Source organism: Haliotis rubra, unplaced genomic scaffold (genome assembly GCF_003918875.1).
Source record: "Haliotis rubra isolate DU_JTF1 unplaced genomic scaffold, ASM391887v1 Scf114, whole genome shotgun sequence".
Lineage (NCBI taxonomy): Eukaryota > Metazoa > Mollusca > Gastropoda > Lepetellida > Haliotidae > Haliotis > Haliotis rubra.
This window is the reverse complement of record NW_025765048.1, coordinates 487,342-507,569: the sequence shown is the minus strand read 5'-3', so window position 1 is coordinate 507,569 and position 20,228 is coordinate 487,342. Positions and strand designations below refer to the sequence as shown.

The window sequence follows — 20,228 nt, the reverse complement described above, 5'->3', positions numbered from 1 at the left end:
GCTATATGGCGGCGGTCTGTAAATAAGTGTTACCAATCGACCATTCACCTCGATGGCAATTGGGAACATGACATTTGTTAGCAATCGACCATTCACCTAATGGCAAGAACAGTGTTCACAATCGACCATTCACCTCTTGGTAACAACAGTGTTACAATCGACCATTCACCAATGGCAAGAACAGTGTTACAATGTTACAAACCATTCACCTAATGGCAAGAACAGTGTTACAATCGACCATTCACCTAATGGCAAGAACAGTGTTACAATCGACCATTCACCTAATGGCAAGAACAGTGTTACAATCGACCATTCACCTAATGGCAAGAACAGTGTTACAATCGACCATTCACCTAATGGCAAGAACAGTGTTACAATCGACCATTCACCTAATGGCAAGAACAGTGTTACAATCGACCATTCACCTCATGGTAGCAACAGTGTTACAATCGACCATTCACCTAATGTTACAATCGCATTCACCTAATGGCAAGAACAGTGTTACAATCGACCATTCACCTAATGGCAAGAACAGTGTTACAATCGACCATTCACCTAATGGCAAGAACAGTGTTACAATCGACCATTCACCTAATGGCAAGAACAGTGTTACAATCGACCATTCACCTAATGGCAAGAACAGTGTTACAATCGACCATTCACCTAATGGCAAGAACAGTGTTATCGACCATTCACCTCATGGTAGCAACAGTGTTACAATCGACCATTCACCTAATGGCAAGAACAGTGTTACAATCGACCATTCACCTAATGGCAAGAACAGTGTTACAATCGACCATTCACCTCATGGTAAGAACAGTGTTACAATCGACCATTCACCTCATGGTAAGAACAGTGTTACAATCGACCATTCACCTAATGGCAAGAACAGTGTTACAATCGACCATTCACCTAATGGCAAGAACAGTGTTACAATCGACCATTCACCTCATGGTAAGAACAGTGTTACAATCGACCATTCACCTCATGGCAAGAACAGTGTTACAATCGACCATTCACCTAATGGCAAGAACAGTGTTACAATCGACCATTCACCTAATGGCAAGAACAGTGTTACAATCGACCATTCACCTAATGGCAAGAACAGTGTTACAATCGACCATTCACCTAATGGCAAGAACAGTGTTACAATCGACCATTCACCTAATGGCAAGAACAGTGTAGCATGTGTGTTCATAGCTATCAATGTTGTTGCTTATATTTACTGTTATATTTAAATGATGTTTCGCCATTACGACAAGTCCTATTCGCTTAAAACATGTTCCTGCTTCTGTCGGAAATAAATTACTTTGAACAAAAATACACACTTTCCCATGTACAAATTGTCATTGTAATGTAAGCATCGGTCTACTAATTTCATATTAGCAATGTAAAAAAGAACCACCTGTCGTTTTATTTTCATATGGGAGAAATGACGTCACTCAATCAAGCCCAAGGAACGTGTTAAATTGAACCTAGCGATCAGGGCCTGCTGTTCTGTTGCTACAAAGATTACGTTTACAGCTTCTGTGTATGTAAAACGGGGCATATTGCTTTTACGACATCATGATTTCATTTTAAGCTTCCGCCAGTCTTCAAGGATCGATAACTGTGAATAGCCAGTGATCTTGTTTATGCGACAGTACAGGCCTGTTTCGGTCGGAATTGAGAAAGGTTAAGTCACGTGACAATGACAGCTGGAGCAGTTGGCCAATGGGAGGTCGTGTTGTTCTGCATGTCTGACGATGCTTTTATCCAATCAACGAAACACTTTAATAAACAAATACAACCAACTTACCTTTTGTTAAGTTTAAATTAAATGGAAACTGGCAAGTGGCATTTGTCATCCAAATCACTTGACAACAATATGTTACACGCAGAAAAGTAAAACAGGCAATTATAGATGATAATACACTCTCTGAAACATTAAGTTACCTGCCTAACGTCCATTAGGTTTTCTCAATTAATCCTACTCGCAATTGCACAAAATTCACGTAAACATATTGAAACACATCTTTTGTAAGAACTTTCTAGCAGTGTTATTATCATCAAGAGGTCCTCCTTCATCATCCGTTGTCATAACTTCGTAATAGATACTGTATGACGCGTGATCGAGAATGACACATGGTTGAGATGACAGGAGGAATATTCAGTTTCACTGATAAGTCATGGATAATAATCTGTGTATTGTTCGATTCAGACTTTGTGAATGGGGTCTTATGACGGGTGCCACCGGTGGGGCAGGATCCGCTCAGTCTTGTCCGAACACCCGGTGTCATCACTGTTTTGTTCTGAGACAAGAACGTGGACTCACCACATGGTGGGAATTGTGCAACCGACTCTGCTTTTGGGAGAGATTTCGTATGAATATGGAAAGAGTTTTGTTGCTTAATATAAAGATCACCATCAAATAATGATCAGATATTCGCCAAAATGTGATGCCCAACTCATGGCTTCTGTGAAAAAACAAAACAAAGAAAAGTCAGTTGTTCACCCGAAAAGAACCAGCCTTCCACAAATGTCAACATGCGCCTTGTAAATAATAAAATTCCTTCAAACACCATAAACCCGTTTCTTATCTAACGATAAATTCGAAGCAAAGATCGTATTGTATCACACACCAATGCGTATACAACATACTTCTGTATGCATTTAGTCCACGTCAGAAGCCGTAATAGTTTGCATGCAGTAGTAGTAGTAGTAGTTATTAGGGGAATATTATTGTCTGACGTGCTTCAGTTTGATTGATGGAACAGTTTAATGGTTAATCTCTCTGTAGATAAGAGACGAAGACATCGATGAGTTTGATGTAAGACTTTTTCATGATCCAAAAACAATCAACGATAGCTAATAGCCTAGACTAATGCTTGGCCCCTCAGAATACATACTTTAATCAGAAAGAAACACCTCCATTTAAACTGTAAATGCCGGGCCATGGACCATTTCATTTATCATATATGTAGGTGATCATGTTGACTATGCAGCAAACTTGTTTCCCCTCATCGCCAGCACACACAGTCAGCTGTTTCATCCACTCACCCACTGTGTTTTCCACACAAGTGGAAGTCGGACAAGTGGTAGTCGGACAATTGAAAGTGGGACAAGTGGAAGTGGGACAAGTGGAAGTGGGACAAGTGGTAGTCGGCCAAGTGGAAGTCGGACAAGTGGAAGTCGGACAAGTGGTAGTGGGACAAGTGGTAGTGGGACAAGTGGAAGTGGGACAAGTGGAAGTGGGACAAGTGGTAGTGGGACAAGTGGAAGTGGTGGACAAGTGGAAGTGGGACAAGAAGGTAGTGAGACAAGTGGAAGTGGGACAAGTGGAAGTGGTGGGACAAGTGGAAGTCGGACAAGTGGTAGTGGGACAAGTGGAAGTGGGACAAGTGGAAGTCGGGACCAAGTGGACAAGTGGAAGTCGGACAAGTGGAAGTGGGACAAGTGGTAGTGGGACAAGTGGTAGTGGGACAAGTGGTAGTGGGACAAGTGGAAGTGGGACAAGTGGTAGTGGGACAAGTGGAAGTGGGACAAGTGGAAGTGGGACAAGTGGTAGTGAGACAAGTGGAAGTCGGACAAGTGGAAGTGAGACAAGTGGTAGTGGGACAAGTGGTAGTGGTAGTGGGACAAGTGGAAGTGGGACAAGTGGAAGTGGGACAAGTGGTAGTGGGACAAGTGGAAGTGGGACAAGTGGTAGTGGACAAGTGGAAGTGGGACAAGTGGAAGTCAGACAAGTGGTAGTCTCGACCACGGACTTTGTGTACCTCTCGGATTCAAAATCATCAAAAGTAAATCTTTGCTGAATATACAAAGCTTGAACCAATGCAGATACTATTGCTACACGTGCCCACCGTGAAGGGAATGATGCATGCCTTTTGAATTAAAGGAAATTAATTTGAAGCACGTGAAAAACTTTACAGTTACAGATTTTCCAAAATATGCTCTCCGAGATGCTTTCGATTGTGAAATTGTTTGGAATGGGCTTGCAGAAACAAGAAAATATTACATTCAAGCTCTGCTGCTTTTCGAAATTAACAACTATATAAACCTTTCTCTTTTTTAAAGAATTTTTATCATATACTGTTGACATGATATCTGTGTACGAGGCGAACAATATACCAGATATATCAGTACCATTCAGTGAAACACTATTATTGAGGCTTTCATTTCCCCCGTCTACTGTACAATCATGAAATGATTTCCCCGATTAGTTAGAGAGGCAAGTGCTCTATCTAGAAAAACCAGAATACGAAATAAATGAGAGCTTTCTTATTTTTACTGTGGTTGAAGGGAAACAGGGAAGGAAACAGAGGTTTGCCACCACTTTATGTTTCTAAGTAGGGCATTGATGATTCATCGGCGAACGTACGTGATGTACACATCGGATACAAATTTAGTGGAGCTTTAGCCAGTATCCTGACAGATAGCTTAATAAGAAACTATATGCTGGATCATATATCGTATAGATAGGTATATGTGTAGTTGATTCATGATAGGTATCATGTATAGGCAAGAGTTGATTCATGATATAGAGAGTGAGTTCATGATATAGAGAGTGAGTTCATGATATAGAGAGTGAGTTCATGATATACAGAGTGAGAGTGAGTTCATGATATAGAGAGTGAGTTCATGATATAGAGAGTGAGTCCATGAGTTCATGATATAGAGAGTGAGTCCATGAGTTCATGATATAGAGAGTGAGTCCATGAGTAGATCATGATATAGAGAGTGAGTTCATGATATAGAGTGAGTTCATGATATAGAGAGTGACTTCATGATTTAGAGTGTGAGTTCATGATTTAGAGAGTGAGTTCATGATTTAGGAGTGAGTTCATGATATAGAGAGTGAGTCCATGAGTTCATGATATAGAGAGTGAGTCCATGAGTTCATGATATAGAGAGTGAGTTCATGATATACAGAGTGAGTCCATGAGTCCATGATATAGAGTGAGTCCATGAGTTCATGAGTGAGTTCATGATATGAGTGAGTCCATGAGTTAGGAGTGAGTTCATGATATAGAGAGTGGGTTAGTGGCCTTAACAGGAAGAGGCATTACGTTATTGTTAGAGTCTGAGCACACTGCACGCACACACACACGCATGCACGCACACATAAAGTTTTTTCTTGAGTGAGTTCAGGATTTACATTAGAGTGTATAATAAATAAGTATATAATCAGGTTTACTGGAGTGAGTGAGAGTTCATGAGTTCATGATTTAGGAGTGAGTTCATGATATAGAGAGTGAGTCCATGAGTTCATGATATAGAGAGTGAGTTCATGATATAGAGAGTGAGTCCATGAGTCCATGATATAGAGAGTGAGTTCCAGTGAGTTCATGATATAGAGAGTGAGTTCATGATATAGAGAGTGAGTTCATGATATAGAGAGTGAGTTCATGATATAGAGAGTGAGTTCATGATATAGATCATGAGTGAGTTCATGATATAGAGAGTGAGTTCATGATATAGAGAGTGAGTTCATGATTTAGAGAGTGAGTTCATGATATAGAGAGTGAGTTCATGATATAGAGAGTGAGTCCATGAGTTCATGGTATAGAGAGTGAGTTCATGAGTTCATGATATAGAGTGAGTTCATGATATAGAGAGTGAGTCGATGAGTTCATGATATAGAGAGTGAGTTCATGATATATAGAGAGTGAGTTCATGATATAGAGAGTGAGTTCATGATATAGAGAGTGAGTCCATGAGTTCATGAAATAGAGAGTGAGTTCATGATTTAGAGAGTGAGTTCATTATTTAGAGTGTGAGCTCATTATTTTGAGAGTGAGTTCATGATATAGAGAGTGAGTTCATTATTTAGAGAGTGAGTTCATGATATAGAGAGAGAGTTCATGATATAGAGAGTGAGTTCATGATTTAGAGAGTGAGTCCATGAGTTCATGAAATAGAGAGTGAGTTCATGATTTAGAGAGTGAGTCCATGAGTTCATGAAATAGAGAGTGAGTTCATGATATAGAGAGTGGGTCCATGAGTTCATGAAATAGAGAGTGAGTTCATGATTTAGAGAGTGAGTCCATGAGTTCATGAAATAGAGAGTGAGTTCATGATATAGAGAGTGGGTCCATGAGTTCATGAAATAGAGTGAGTTCATGATATACAGAGTGAGTCCATGATTCCATGATATAGAGTGAGTCCATGAGTTCATGATATAGAGAGTGAGTTCATGATATAGAGAGTGAGTCCATGAGTTCATGAAATAGAGAGTGAGTTCATGATATAGAGAGTGAGTCCATGAGTTCATGAAATAGAGAGTGAGTTCATGATATAGAGAGTGAGTCCATGAGTTCATGAAATAGAGAGTGAGTTCATGATATAGAGAGTGGGTTAGTGGCCTGTAACAGGAAGAGGCTATTACGTTATTGTTATCCCGGTCTACAAAGCACATAACTGCACGCACACACACACGCATGCACGCACACACGCGTAAAGTTTTCTTGCCGTGAGATGTACCAGGATTTACATTCAAGTGTATAATAAATAAATAAATAATTTTCAGGTTTACTGGAGTGTTTTTCTATTTTAATAACCCGAGTAACAGAGGCTGTTCCTTGGAGGTAGTCGTTAACTAAAAATACCCTCGTCATGCTCATCATAAAAGCGCCACATTCTCATTCATAAACCACTCATACGTTTAAAAAAACAATTCAACAACCTTATTATAGCCTACGGTACATGTGATATCTTCACTTGATAACGAAAGATGACCAATGGCGATTTCAGGGATCATGGGAACTGATTCCTAACGATGTAGCCAGACACAGAGATCACGTGTAATAGCCACCGCACCTGTTGCACGTGCAGAATGATTTACGCACGTGTATATCTGACAGCTAGGCCGACCCGTATGCACCTGATTGGTAAAACATTCGACTCACAAGCGTTTGGTAACGAAGCGTTTGGTAGATCGCAGATATACTAACATGAAGTTTATTGCATCTTTCCGCTGATAGTTTGAAGAGATAGCTGTTTTTAAATATCGGATTGGAATTAAGTGACTTGGGTGTTACTTCGTTTAATTTGTATTACAGCTGACGGATGGTTTCAGAAGAATGAACTTTGGTATTACCGGTAAGTTTGAATATCGTCGTCAAAACTGGTTTACATTCACTTCTTTCACTAACCTATAAGAGAGATATACTCATGGAAACGAATAAGGGAACACATGAAAGTAAAAGTGTTCCTGCACCCACTGTGCAATAAATACCTTGTGAAGACACCAGGAAAAGAATAAAGGAACACTTGTACTTTTCATGTGTTCCCTTATGCGTTATCATGAGTATGTGTTGCACAGATATCAGGAGTGAGTGAGTGAGTGAGTGAGTGAGTGAGTGCAGACATTAGTTCTGTACATCAAAATACGATCTCTCAAACGAGCATCCTACATCAACATGATGTCATATCAGCGGAACTCCTTTTAAAGAATAATTTACTTAATATATTTTTTTTTTACCAGCACACATTTTGAAGTACATGCAACCATTACGTATTACTACTGGTCTAATCATCGCAGCCAAAATACACGGTTATGTAACTATTGTGGCATATACCTCAGTGGACATTAACGCAGTGTAAATTCTGAACTGTAGCTCCCACCAAAACAAAAACGAAACTAAAACGACATAAAGTATTTCTTTAAACATTAGGCCTTTCTTGGAAGATGAAGTAGGTTGTGGTACGACAGCGCCTGGTGCAGTTGGTGTGAGTGTTGTAGTAAACGAGGTAAGCAGTGTTTTGTGAACGCTCCAACAATCCTCACTCGAGGCGGGGAAATTCTCAAGTCACGAATAGTTAGCACTGACGATGATCGAGGACCGCGAAGCACCGCAGCCGTATACCGACAACTTCAGAGTTTGGTAACTTCATTAAACCCCAGCACGCCATAAATTCCCCCAGTTGAGTCTGTCATCAAAGCGTATTGTTTTCTATTTCCATAACTGTGATGCAACACTCCAGCCTGGATCAACCCCAATGCTGTCCTACAACCTGAGTAAGATGTACACCATAACTTTTAGCACCGTGTACGGTACCAAACATTAGTGCTACACGAGATGGGAATGCCTTATTGTGGGGAAGCAAAGATTCAAGTAGTTCTGCAAATGAGTTTCTAATGTACTAATTCAATAATCGTAGTGTGGCTTGTTGTGTTTTTCTATCACGGACACTCAAAGTAGTGTAGATAAAGGGACACTAATGCTCTAGCAACATAATATTTAGACTTTGCTTTGACGAGATTACGTTTGCTATGGACCGTGTTATTTTATTTTATATACACCTGCATAATAATACGTTTTAATATTGATTCTCTTATTCTGATTATATCACGAAGTTTTTAATATCTTTTTTCGGCCAACCACCACTCTGTGACATGTTGGGTTATTTAAAAACTTGAACGATATCGATGGACTAAAACACTCTACAGATCTATAAATAGTTCAAAATCACTGTTGTGGTTAAAGCACACAAAGAAACAATGTTGAAGATGCAGAACAAATTATGATTGTGCAGCAATGCCACAGCAGTACAACTGAGAAAAGCTCCACAAATAGCTCAATATTTGGTGAAACACTTCACTCTCCGCTACCCTTGAACTGGGAAACATAACACTGGATGTTGGGTGTGGATGGAGCGGCGCTCATACTGTGCACACAACCCGCACAGACGAATACTTCCGTTTATCTACTTAAGTCCCTGTGGGAACTCGGTGATGTCGACCCCCGGGACTCGGTGATGTCGACCCCCGGAACTCGGTGATGTCGACCCCCGGGACTGGGGGGAGGAGGAAGAGGAAGAGACCCGGGACTGGGTGGTCAACCTGGCTGAGTCGACTGTCGCGGTTGTCAAATGTGATGTTGCTATCCTCAACTGGTTTGTTTGGCCCAGCTTCCAAATTCTTATCATTTTCTTGCCAGTATTTGTTTTAATGTAAGGTACTCACCAAACAATGTTGTGACGAATAAATCATTGTTGTAAACATAAACTTGACATAAGTGAGTGAGTGAGTTTAGTTTTACGCAGCACTCAGCAATATTTTAGCTATATGGCGGCGGTCTGTAAATAATCGAGTCTGGACCAGACAATCCAGTGGTCAACAGCTTGAGCATCGATCTGCGCAGTTGGGAACTGATGACATGTGTCAACCAAGTCAGCGAGCCTGACAACCCGATCCCGTTAGTCGCCTCTTACGACAAGCATGGGTTACTGAAGATCAATATTCTAACCCGGACTTTCACGGGTCAAACTTGACATAAGAGCAAGTTGGTTACTTGGCAATCAAACTTTGACATTAGACAAGACGAGGGAAGATGGAGTGTGGGGACACACTGTAAACTGCCAAATGTCCATGTTAATATGGACCACATGTCTCTAGTTACCTATCGTATACCCCCCAAAAAACCCCCCAAACAAAAACAACAAACAACAACAACAAACAAACAACAACAACAACAAAAACAAAAACAAAAACCCACAAAAACAAAACCCAACAAAACAAAACATCAAACAAACAAAAACAATTTTAATAAATACACAAAACAAGCAAAACAAGCAAAAAACAAACAAAATGAAAATACAAAAAAATATAATTTTCTTTTTAAACAACAAAACAAACAAAATAACAGAAAACAAAACAAATACAAACCCAAACCACCACCAAAAACCCACAACAAACAACAACAAACATCACAAAACAAAAAACAAAACCAACAACAACAAATAAAAAACACAACACCCAAACAACATGCACCATAGGTACGTTATGAGGTTCTCAAGAGTAAAATCTGAAATTTATATCCTACCTATTGATGTCCTTATATAAGTTTGTGTAATATGAATTTGTCACATTAAAACAATCGTCATTATTGTCAAGTTAAATATAGTCATATAAATACAAAACTAATCAGATGCTCCAGTCGACAATTCGTAACTATCTGCAAATACATTGGGCTAAGACTCAAGAACCTTCACAAGCAGGAACCACCACACTCTTCTACCGTTACAAAAGTAAACAATGATCAATAAAGGCAAGATACTCTCCTATGTTTTAAAATGACAAATACATCCATGAATATTTTCCATTGGCCTCAATTCTCAAAGTAAAGATACTGACAACGAACATTTTATTCCATCAGTCGGGTTTAATGACAGCTTGTAATTTAGACTGGAAATGATCAGAACAAATTAAAGACAATTAAAGTAACTTTCAATTCATTTGGTGCAGAAATCAGAAGTCTTATAGTTACATGACTAAAATCGTTGGGCGGGGTATAAAACCATCCATGCAATCTGACATGCACGTGCCTCCTTCGTCTGCCCATTAAACACCAAGTCATGTACCACAATTGTACCCGAAAATCAAAGTCATGGATAAGAACAATCAAATTTACAACTCTTTAACTTGTTTTTGTTCAATTCACTTGACCAATCATGGTTGTCGAAGCTAAAAAATTCAATATACGCAGCGACCCCTACTGACATGGAAGGGGGATAATCGGTTTGTCGGGCGATGATATGTACCTGTGGTGCGAACTGTGTTTGGCACAGAGCCAAACTTTGGTGCTTGCCCGCCGTACTAATTTTACACAACATCATACGCTCGTTTGAGTAACATTCTTCCACGGCTAATATCCGGTCATGCGCAGATCCTGCCTTTGTGTGATGTTACGTCATGACATCACATTTCATCCTACCATTGTGTTTGGTTTTTTCTTTGTCGAGATGCATCATCGGATGGAGTTTGGAATTCGAGTCATTGTGCTTGTCCATAATGCATATTCGTTAAAGTTGTAAAGTTGAAAGTCGATTATGCCGTGCTGCCATGTTTGTACCTCAGCCAACCCTCCCTACTTACATACAGGAGCATGGCAGCGAATACAACCAGCTGAGAGAGAAACGTTCTTTCAATTTTGCAAACCACCGTTAATAACATCCGGCGTATTGATTTCCCCAGTTTGTCGCCGTCCCCATTCTGCATGTTCAGAAAATATTCCAGAAAAAAGGATTTTTAGTTATTTCCTGTAAAAGACAAATCGTTTGTTTGGAACATTTAGACTGTGAAATCTATAGACTAATAATCAGAGGCATATCACATAAAACATCTGCATTGGATTAGGCAACTGTGCTGCATGGAATCAGTGACTATTTGCTGGTGCATTCATGGCACGGCATCGTGCAGTGAGGTGGTTCTAGTTTTGCAGTATACTGTCATCTGCCTGGTCCTGTAGTGGCTTGGGGATATAACCGTTAACGTGATAGTATACTCCACCATGATATTCTTATGGAGCATTGTAAACTGTAGTACTGCAGTTCAAGCATGTACTACTGGCTGCGGGACATATCATATGGTTATGGTGCATTATAAGCTGTAAGCCATACTTTATTTCAAAGATATTATGCTAACGATGTAAGACGGTTTCCAGTATAGTTTGAGATCCTTATGGGAGGGCCTATTGTAATCGAAAGATGATTTTCTTACGTACATTTCCTTGTACAGAGAGGCAGTTGTCTTGTATCCTTGTACAGAGAGTAAGTTGGCTTGAATTCTTGTACAGAGACACTTGTCTTGTATACTTGTACAGAGAGACAGTTGTCTTGTATACTTGTACAGAGAGACAGTTGTCTTGTATCCTTGTTCAGAGAGAGAGTTGTCTTGGATCCTTGTACAGAGAGAATGTTGTCTTGTATCATTGTACAGAGAGACAGCTGTCTTGAATCCTTGTACAGAGAGACAGTTGTCTTGTAACATTGTACAGAGAGACAGTTAACTTGTATCCTTGTACAGAGAGACATTTGCCTTGTATCCTTGTACAGAGAGTCAGTTGTCTTGTATCCTTGTACAGATAGACAGTTGTCTTGTATCCTTGTACAGAGAGACAGTTGACTTAGATCCTTGTACAGAGAGACAGTTGACTTAGATCCTTGTATAGAGAGACAGTTGTCTTGTAACATTGTACAGAGAGACAGTTGTCTTGTATCCTTGTACAGAGAGACAGTTGATTTAGATCCTTGTACAGAGAGACAGTTGACTTAGATCCTTGTACAGAGAGACAGTTGACTTGTATCCTTGTACAGAGAGACAGTTGTCTTGTATCCTTGTGATAGAGAGACAGTTGACTTAGATCCTTGTACAGAGAGATAATTGTCTTGAATCCTTGTGATAGAGAGACAGTTGACTTAGATCCGTGTACAAAGAGACAGTTGTCTTGTATCCTTGTACAGAGAGACAGTTGACTTAGATCCTTGTACAGAGAGACAGTTGTCTTGTATCCTTGTACAGAGAGACAGTTGACTTAGATCCTTGTACAAAGAGACAGTTTTCTTGTATCCTTGTACAGAGAGACAGTTTACTTAGAACCTTGTACAGAGAGACAGTTGACTTAGAACCTTGTACAGAGAGACAGTTGTTTTGTATCCTTGTACAGAGAGACAATTGTCTTGAATCCTTGTGATAGAGAGACAGTTGACTTAGATCCGTGTACAAAGAGACAGTTTTCTCTTATCATTGTACAGAGAGGCAGTTGACTTAGATCCTTGTGATAGAGAGACAGTTGACTTAGATCCTTGTGATAGAGAGACAGTTGACTTGTATCCTTGTACAGAGAGACAGTTGTCTTGTATCCTTGTACAGAGAGACAGTTGACTTAGATCCTTGTGATAGAGAGACAGTTGACTTAGATCCTTGTACAGAGAGACAGTTGTCTTGTATCCTTGTGATAGAGAGACAGTTGACTTAGGTCCGTGTACAAAGAGACAGTTTTCTCGTATCCTTGTACAGAGAGACAGTTGACTTAGATCCTTGTACAGAGAGACAGTTGTCTTGTATCCTTGTACAGAGAGACAGTTGACTTAGATCCTTGTGATAGAGAGACAGTTTACTTAGATCCTTTTACAGAGAGACAGTTGACTTAGATCCTTGTGATAGAGAGACAGTTTACTTAGATCCTTTTACAGAGAGACAGTTGACTTAGATCCTTGTGATAGAGAGACAGTTGACTTAGATCCTTGTACAAAGACACAGTTGTCTTGTATCCTTGTACAGAGAGACAGTTGACTTGTATCCTTGTACAGAGAGACAGTTGTGTTGTATTCACGGACATAGCTACTGATGAAGACATGTGAAGGATACACATTGCATAATATGGAATCATTTCGGCCTCAGAAAGCTTTGAAGAATCTTCCCCAGATAGAGCCCATCGCTGATCCGGTGTTTTCTTAAGTTAAGTAAACATTTATTTCATGCCAGCATGTCCACGGCAACAAACAGCAGCTATTTATAAATATATGTTTAACCGCGATGAGGGCTCAAAGAGAGCAATAGCGAGCCCCGAATGAGCAAGTTTAATTTTGACTTCTAAACTTTTGCCGTGTAGGTGAAAATGTTAGGCGGTAGTGTGCATGCCGCTTGCGACTCTCCGACGCCAAATAATGTATGAAAGTGCATGCATGGTTTAAATGGCTGTGTTAATTATATATTTCGAGACCATATCGCTTGATCTGACAGCACCATGTTGCTATGGTAACTAGAACTTTACAAACCAATTGTCTCTTTTTTAGGAAACAAGGCTGTTTCCCTTCAAACCGCCGTGCAAAAACTGATGGGCGCGCTGAAAGTTGCATGCAGGGTTTGGTATAATTCGTTTTGCTTAATAAAAGGGATGCACTAGTTAATCTTGATTACTGTTGAAATATTGGTTTGGTTACTGATAGTACATATTTCTCAAATTTATTAGATTGTGTTTACTTCACAAATATATTATCTATCAAATTGAAAAAATGAACGAATTATCTTTTTCCCTACACTGAATGTAAGAATGTGAAATTAAATAAGCTGGTATGATATTACATATTTTAGAGGTTCCTATGTATCTTTGATTTTGAAATAACGCATTTACCATGGCAACATGAGATCACAGTCACTACAGTGCTCCTTATCTGGGAAATAATATGTTAATCCTGAATTGAAGAATGTCTTGTGTCCAATTGTGTAGTCGTGTCACAATCTGCTGTACTTTTAACTAAATGATTCTGAAATACGTTTTCAACATATCCCCTAAACACATGAGCTGCATGGATATTAAGTTAACTATTGCTTTATTGGATTATAGAGGTGCACTGCACATCTGTAGAGTGAGTGAGTTTAGTTTTACGCCGCACTCAGTAATTTTCCAGCTATATGGCAGCGGTCTTTAAATAATCGAGTCTGGACCAGACAATCCAGTGATCAACAGCATGAGCATCGATCTGCGCAATTGGGAACCGATGACATGTGTCAACCAAGCCAGCGAGCCTGACCACCCAATCCGTTTAGTCGCCTCTTACGACAAGCATGGGTTACTGAAGGCTCATTCTAACCCGGACCTTCACGGGTATCTGTAGATGTATCGTGAGCACATTGTAATGTACAACATCACATCAATCGTGAAGGCGTCGTATACTAAATATCATATAAACAAAAGAATATCCTCCTCATCCCATTATTAATATGTTTGTTTCATATGTCAACATTTAAACGATTTTATTCATAAATAGTTCTTTTTAGTCCAATAAATAGTTTCTTTCGGCCTAAACGTAAATTCATGTGTACGCAATAAGAGAAACCATTTGACCAATGTAGAAAATCCTATTAACATTTATCTGATGTCAGTCTGTGTACGTTTGGATCATTCCGTCACGAGCTCCCTATTGAATAAAGTAATTATATATACCAGTCCCCGGTCTAATACGCACATGATGACACAAAACTGACGCTTTGTAATCATATTTATTCGGCAGCATGTGTTAATTCATTCACTAAGAAAACAAAGTAAAACCCATATTAATCAATTCCATTATCACCGAAACTCATCTGCTTGTAGGCCACAGGTACATGGTCCTGATGATATGCTATAGAATGTCTAACACGCCACCAATACCGATCAATGTTGATGTTTAATGGACATGTAGTAACGTGTTTATACAATAGCACGGTATAATTACTGTGGCATTAACACGTATCCCTATGAAATAGACAACGCCACCCAATGAAACTGACAACACGACAATGTGTAATGGGCACCTCTCGGGGAGGGCGGGATGTCATAGGACTCCGTCTTCTTTCCAGGCAGATAGAATTTGAAGGCGACAGACTTGGGAACATTTAAAGCCATCATGCCCAGGTGTAATATTAAACGTGCCTGTTAAACAAAAATCCATAGGGTCCCAAACTCCGTCCAGTAAACAGGGTTATTGACTCGTGTTGGGGGAACAATAAGATGTTTGCACAATTGCGTCGTTTCTGTCACGTGACAAGCATATTTCAAACATACAAGGCTTTAGAGCAAAAAGTCGTCGCTTTATTTTTTGGACTACGTCCAAAAACAGAAGTGTGGTTATTTGTTATGAAGCCTCTTCCAATAACAGGGCTGTTTAGTTTAGCAGAACAAGTATGAGGGTTCATATTTCTGCGACAATGCTTTGACAAACATGACAACAGCTAGTTCCATAAATTGCTGATTTCATGAACACTAAACTGATGACTTTAACCACTAAATCACGTAAGAACGTGAATTAAAAACACCCTCAACCGACAAGAAGATCACGATGAAAAGTATTTTCTGCCCCAAAAGGGTTAACACAATACTATTTCCCCATCCGATATCGTACATCAAGTCGCATTTGAACCGGTGGTATTCATTTATAGTTCGTTGAAATGACAGAATGTCCCAAACGTCGACAAATGTAAACTGAATGGCTTCTTCTAGACAAGCGCGCCTACAGATGAGTTTTGAAATGCCCTTTGTGACTGAACCGACATGAGTAGATGTTACACTTTGAATGGAAAAGATGATGAAGTATATAGCACAGCTTCCACACCTGACTATCCCTCTAATTGGCCCACTAATGCATTGTGAGATCACAAACACTTGGTGGGACTACACGTCAACAATCGGTACAGTTGCACTACTCTCTTGCAGCAGACAATATACCTACTGTGTAATGATCGCTACCTGTAAATATACCTCCTGACACAATGCAAATATGCATTATACCTAAAAAGCAAATGTACAAACGTGTTGATGTACATTTGCACCAATCCCTGGCATCGTGGAAAGATACCGTGTAAGTAACTAGGTCTATATGTTGATATACATTGGCACCACCTCCAGGAATCAGGCAAATATACCACATATAAACATGATCATATATATTTGCCTCACTCCCTGGTATAAAACTATATATATATACCTCATAATCAAGTAGACTGACATTTAAATATAAATTTGCAATACCCCATAGCAATATCTCCCCCATGCAAATATACCCAATATATACACATGCTCACATGTACATTTGCGCGTCTACTTGGTATCAAAGAAATATACCAAAAAGTTAAATAGTCATGTCCAATTACTCCACCTCTTGCCATCACCCAAACATTCTAACTAAATCACAGTTGATATGGTCACGTCGTTTATCGTTGTAAACGTGTAAATATGATACAGGTATTCAAATGTGTTTGCATTAACATTGCATTGTTGTTTGTGACTTTGATAACGCATATTTCACTACATTCTTCATGTATGTACGAAAGATAGATGGAACTTTAGTAAATCATATTTTTTTCATCTGACAATTGAAATACATAGATTCTTTCTAAACACATGTTATGGGATTACATTTTCTCAGTACAGTACAGATTCTAGTACTTTTGTACCATCCGGGTCAGAGTCAGGCTCCTAATCGCCAGCACACAAAGTCAACGATCTAACCCACTCAGCCTTCGCAGCTGTCAGTAAGTCTCCAGTGGGAGATTTTCAGATTGCTAAACAATATATGCGACACAGAACAGCAACTACTTTAGAAGTCATCTTAAAAAATCGTTTACGCTGAAGTCGTCTTTTTGGTTTTTCAGTGCCATTAATGAGATGTAATGACGAAGTAGTATTATGGAGTTAAGTAAGTATAGTATGGAGTTATTTAGTAGTTTGAGAATTAAACAAAGGACATTAGTGTTGTGTTCATTGGTTCCTGAATCTCCAAGAGTGTATATTTACGAGGCAATGATAACCGTTTTAGTATTACACAATATTGTACAACATTCGTAATCAACATCCTGTCCATAGAATGATCGTTGTCTGAAGTGCTGTACTAAGGCTCTTAAACTTGCAGCTGTCCACGTGTGATATGACAGCGAGAAGCTGGTGTAGAACTGTTGAACGTATCAGGGAAGCAGGTGTTTAGTTACAGAACATTCACGGCAATATAACATTTATAGCGCGTCTCAATTAGCCTGATCAGCTTCAAGGAGAAAACTTTCACTTTTGACACACATGTCTTGGGCGTTGAACCATGCTGACATCAGTACTGCTAGTTTTATTGTAGTGATAACGCTTCCGTATAATTTCAAACTTTAATTTTGCTTTTCAGTTCATTATTATTATCCCAGACAGCTATGCACTGAGTGCGTTTATGGAATTCTGCATCCACTCAGATTCAGCCCAATCATTCAAGCAATGGTCACAGCGAACTGTCTCAAACCACTGAGAGGGGGACTTCGTTTTACATTAAAACGTTTCAGCAATGATCCTCATTTACATGGACACACAACTATCAGCTAAAACAGGCTATCTAACACAAACAAATATTGACATTTGTAAATGCGCATTTAACGCGGTACTAAACTGTTTTAAGTTGTCATTAGATATATTAACAGAAATTGAATGCTGAATTTATTCGATGAAAAACGAAGACAACATGGGACTAACTACACTACTGTACAGAGTGAACCTCCCCTCGACCAGGACCCGTAGACAACATGGGACTAGCTACACTACTGTACAGAGTGAACCTCCCCTCGACCAGGACCGTAGACAACATAGGACTAACTACACTACTGTACAGAGTGAACCTCCCCTCGACCAGGACCGTAGACAACATGGGACTAACTACACTACTGTACAGAGTGAACCTCCCCTCGACCAGGACCGTAGACAACATGGGACTAACTACACTACTGTACAGAGTGAACGTCCCCTCGACCAGGACCGTAGACAACATGGGACTAACTACACTACTGTACAGAGTGAACCTCCCCTCGACCAGGACCGTAGACAACATGGGACTAACTACACTACTGTACAGAGTGAACCTCCCCTCGACCAGGACCGTAGACAACATGGGACTAACTACACTACTGTACAGAGTGAACGTCCCCTCGACCAGGACCGTAGACAACATGGGACTAACTACACTACTGTACAGAGTGAACGTCCCCTCGACCAGGACCGTAGACAACATGGGACTAACTACACTACTGTACAGAGTGAACCTCCCCTCGACCAGGACCGTAGACAACATGGGACTAACTACACCTCCCTCGACCAGGACCGTAGACAACATTGGACTAACTACACGACTGTACAGCGTGAACCTCCCCTCGACCAGGACCGTGGCTGGAGTGTACAACTGTCTCGATCACGTGGACGCTTCTTTGTACAGCAAGTTTATGTTGGTACTTATGGGCTTTCAAGTAAATAAATATATAAATAATCAATACAGTAAAATGTATTTTATAAAAGAAACAAATGCATTTCGAAAAACAAAGAAGTTCATAAAACCACATGTTTCTACCAAATGTAGACTTAATAATTTAACATAAAGAAATGATACTAATCGCAATGATAGACCAATAGATTATCCGCCCGAAACACTCCTGTTATCAATATACACTAGGTTACTAATTGATCTGAATGTAATCTGATAATAACACTGTTCATATATCGCTCCATCTCTATCTTCAAAGGCCAAACCCTTTAAACATCATAAAAGAATGGTAAAATAACACTTGCAATGAACAGTCAATAGCCAGGCTGGGACACAGACACACTCTTCATGTCCACTGGTCCATTGTGTTTTCGGGAACCTTTCTGTGCAAGAATAGGTGAAGATGCTGACTACAGCACACTCGCGATGTCCACTGAATCGTGTCAAATCAAAATCTGAAGTAAAGAATTGGTATAAAGCCGTATGTCCTGGAGGCATCAACGGCCGACTGTGGGTATTTATTCAATGATTTGTTACCTGCTTCTCTTTGTTGCTGACTATTCGATTGGAGAGCGTTTGCTGTTATTTGGTACGGCTAATCAATGTTACCCTAGGCTATTGTTTAACGCCCGATTGTTTCCGAGTGTCGCCGAGTCGATAGCCACGTGACATGAACAACAGCTCTATAGAACGCACAATTGGATTCTTTTGCGAATGGGGAAAAGTCTGTTAGCATCTCACAGCTCTCTCATTAATTAACTGCATAGAAACATTATAATTAGTAGTATTATTATAGATACATAAACATGTTTTTCGAAAGCTGTTTTGTTTGAGTGTAAACCATTTGGTATCTTTTATGTCTAATGCTGTTACAATGATATATATTGTTATTTTATTGCTTGTATGTGTTTTCCAGGTGTAACATACAAGTATCCCAATGTATGATGTGATATAAATGAGGAACATCGATAGTTTATACATGCGTAACTCTCAACACAATAGGTTAGTGCGGTTCTGTGTGCTGTGTAATCATAAACGTAAACAATAAGGGATATCAATGTTTATCGATGGAAAAAACCCCGGACAACCTTGATATAATCCTTTCCGCTTTGAATTACTTTTCATTTCATTTTCTGGAACAAATACTAATGTTGTATATGACCCTGTCAGTCAAACGCATTTTTCCCTTTGTGCGAGTGAGCGAGTTTAGTTTTACGCCGCTTTAAGCAATATTCCAGCAACATCACGGCGGGGAAAGCCATGTGGGGAATCGAACCCTTTGTGAAGGGAGACAGAAGGGAATAATTGATAGTAACATGTGTGTGTGTAGCACAAGCTTATTACCGTGTCGCTTTATTAAGGCAGGATAATTTTTTACCTTCAAAGTGGTCGGTTCCTGGGTTCGAATCCCACAATTTGAAGAAAGAATTAAGCGCATTCCTGGTGTCCTGGTTGTCTGAAACATAACCGCTGTACCATTCTTACCATACACTGTCTGTGAGGCTCCTTGTCGGCTGACAATCACATGACCATCTCCTCGTACCGGGTACCCATTCACTGCTGGGTGAACAGAAACAAAGACATTCACAGACAGCAACTGGGTTAGAACTGCCTGAGAGTGGGGCAGGACCCCAGAGACGCTGTACACTGGACCACGAGCATACACAGTCTGTACATGTATATAATCAAAGGACGAGACA

At 39.8% G+C, this 20,228-nt stretch overlaps 1 protein-coding gene across 1 annotated transcript; it reads left to right on the top strand.

Annotated features, from left to right (window-relative positions):
• Nucleotides 1-464: 464 nt before the first annotated feature.
• LOC124253161 (uncharacterized PPE family protein PPE40-like) lies at nt 465-3,794 on the top strand. The gene is made up of 2 exons (XM_046686881.1): nt 465-1,188; nt 3,010-3,794. Exons 1-2 carry the CDS (start codon nt 465-467, stop codon nt 3,792-3,794), a joined length of 1,509 nt encoding a protein of 502 aa, XP_046542837.1.
• Nucleotides 3,795-20,228: the final 16,434 nt, after the last annotated feature.

Coding starts and splice junctions, on each gene's coding strand:
- LOC124253161 (XM_046686881.1), top strand. CDS start 465: ATGTTACAATCGCATTCACCTAATGGCAAGAACAGTGTTACAATCGAC. Junction 1,189..3,009: donor TGGCAAGAACAGTGTAGCAT/GTGTGTTCATAG, acceptor CCTCATCGCCAG/CACACACAGTCAGCTGTTTC.